Source organism: Aplysia californica, unplaced genomic scaffold (assembly GCF_000002075.1).
Source record: "Aplysia californica isolate F4 #8 unplaced genomic scaffold, AplCal3.0 scaffold01386, whole genome shotgun sequence".
NCBI lineage: Eukaryota > Metazoa > Mollusca > Gastropoda > Aplysiida > Aplysiidae > Aplysia > Aplysia californica.
Window position 1 is genome coordinate 33,577 of NW_004798656.1, and position 2,256 is coordinate 35,832.

Genomic DNA, 2,256 nt, shown 5'->3' on the forward strand with positions numbered 1-2,256 from the left:
AGAGAGAGAGAGAGAGAGAGAGAGAGAGAGAGAGAATGACACACAGACAAACAAACAGACTCACCGTGAGAAGTCTATAAAGGCCACGTGTCCGTGGTATATGGCAGGCTTCTTTTCATCCCATCCAGTGATGTTCGTGATGAAGCGCATCTGAAAAGATAAGGGAGTAGCGTATTTGAAGTTTAGTAAGCGTTTTACGACACTTTAAACAAAATAAGGTCACATAATGTAATTATTCTACGTCAGACGTTTGGGGAGCGGGCTGCTTCAGCCCTGCGCTGTGTTGGATGCCAAATCCAAGTAGAAACACGTGATAAAGTTGATGTCTTTCCCAAAACAATGTCAATCGAAAGCACGTCTGCAGCCAAACGTGTATTTGTTTATTAGAGCCCCTATCGACACTATTAGGTTATTTAAGGGTCTGTCTCCGACAGGACGGAACTGAACAGGTTGAGAGTCTCGAAAAACTCTTTTAAAAATTACCAGAGTTCAATAAAGCCTACACTGGGATTCAAACCAGAGCCATCTGAGCTAATCCAAGTCTTTAGCGTGCAAGAAGAGAGTGAACACAAAAGAAGCGTACAATGCGCATCTCTTGTTTTAGTCAAAGTTTTACGGCACTTGCAGAACAATTAAATCATCTAAGCACCAAAGATTAGAGGTGTTACAAGAGACTAACAAACACAAAAAGGAGGACAGATTTGGAAGACAGATATTAGATAGGAAAGGAGCAAACTACATAATAGCACCGGCTAACCACACATACGCATCTCTGCAACAGAGACAAAATTCTGGTGTGTACAAAACGGACAAATCAGATTTCCATCTAAAAATAAAAACGCCATGGATATATCAATCACCTTAAAGAGATTTTGGGAGCAAAAGTTCGTACGTCAATCCGCCGCTTTAGGATACGCTTTGAGTGTGTGGGGGAGGGAGGGAGGGAGAGAAAAAAGGCAGAGAGAGAGAGAGAGACACAGAGAGAGAGAGTAAGAGAGAGATGGGCAGAGAAGAAAGTGAGAGAATAGCACAGAAGAAAAAGAGAGATAGATAGATAGATAGATAGATAGATAGAGAGAGAGAGAGAGAGAGAGAGAGAGAGAGAGAGAGAGACAGTTTAGTTTTAGTAAAAGTTTTACAGCACTTGCACAATAATAAGGTCGTGTATAAGTGCTGGAGAATAGACGTGTCACAAGAGAGTAACATACACAAAAAAGAAGGAGAGATCAGATGTTTGATAGGAAAGAAGGAGCAAACCACACCAGAGCACCCGCCAATCACCCACCAAAAGGAAAAGACAGACAGTGAAGCCACGGTAATGACCTAGCATCAAAATGGGTTAATCTCCTACAACCCATGACGGCAGAGAAATAGAAACATATTTTACGAGTGATGTGTGATAAACAATGTTTTAATGTAGGTATTTTAAACCCCTATCGACACAATTTACATCTTTTAGGAGGCGGGCTCTCATGCGATTACCAACACACCACCCAGCACAAAGTGCATACATTGAAAAATTCGATGGCAACAAGGCTAGAGGGCGACCGAAAAAGACCTGGATAGATGGAGTCAGGGAAACATTAACAACTCACGGCATCCCCCTGAACCAAGCTTTCCGGCTGGTGGCAGAGAGACGTCTCTTCCTTCCCGCGACTCCCAAAAGGTATAGATCTAAGCGGCGGATAAAAGTAAAAGTAAAGTAGGAGGCGAGCTTCTGACAGTGCTTGTCAGGGCCAACCCTGGCTGAGAGGTACACAACAACCCAGCAGAAAGATCGAAATACTCGATAAAAATTCTCCAGACTTGGGAATCAAACTCGGGTGTCCTGGTGCAACAGAGAAGCGCCTATAGCTAAACCAAAGATTCTCTACTACTCTAAGGTATCGAATAAGTGCACCCCAAGCTTGCCACGACCGACGATCATGTGAAACATATATGTAGAATCTAGATATCTGAATGAAACTTTTTTTGTGGTTATAAATGGCAAATTACCCTCAGTATTAGTACCGGTACCGGGTTGGCTACCTCAATTTAGTGTGCATTTAAAAACGTTATACATTGGTTTATATTTTTTAATGTAAGTGGTTTGTTCCTAAATGGGAAAAGTTGTCACAGTAACTTACTAAAATCACTGAAATTTCATGATCTCTCGTTCTTTTATTCACCGAAGGAGAAATAGAGCAGAGTTGTCCCAACTAGTACAGGGGTATGAGGTTGCATCTGCCACCCCCCCCCACCCCCACCCCCCTATTA

At 42.5% G+C, this 2,256-nt stretch overlaps 1 protein-coding gene across 1 annotated transcript in view; it reads right to left on the minus strand.

Moving 5' to 3' along the window:
• Nucleotides 1–64: 64 nt before the first annotated feature.
• The window catches only part of LOC101858462 (heparan sulfate 2-O-sulfotransferase 1), a gene marked incomplete at its 3' end in the record, with an annotated part of 44,493 nt that continues 42,301 nt past the window's right edge, over nucleotides 65–2,256 (minus strand). The window contains 1 exon segment of the mRNA XM_013090641.2: nucleotides 65–150. Coding sequence (XP_012946095.2) covers nucleotides 65–150 — 86 coding nt within the window.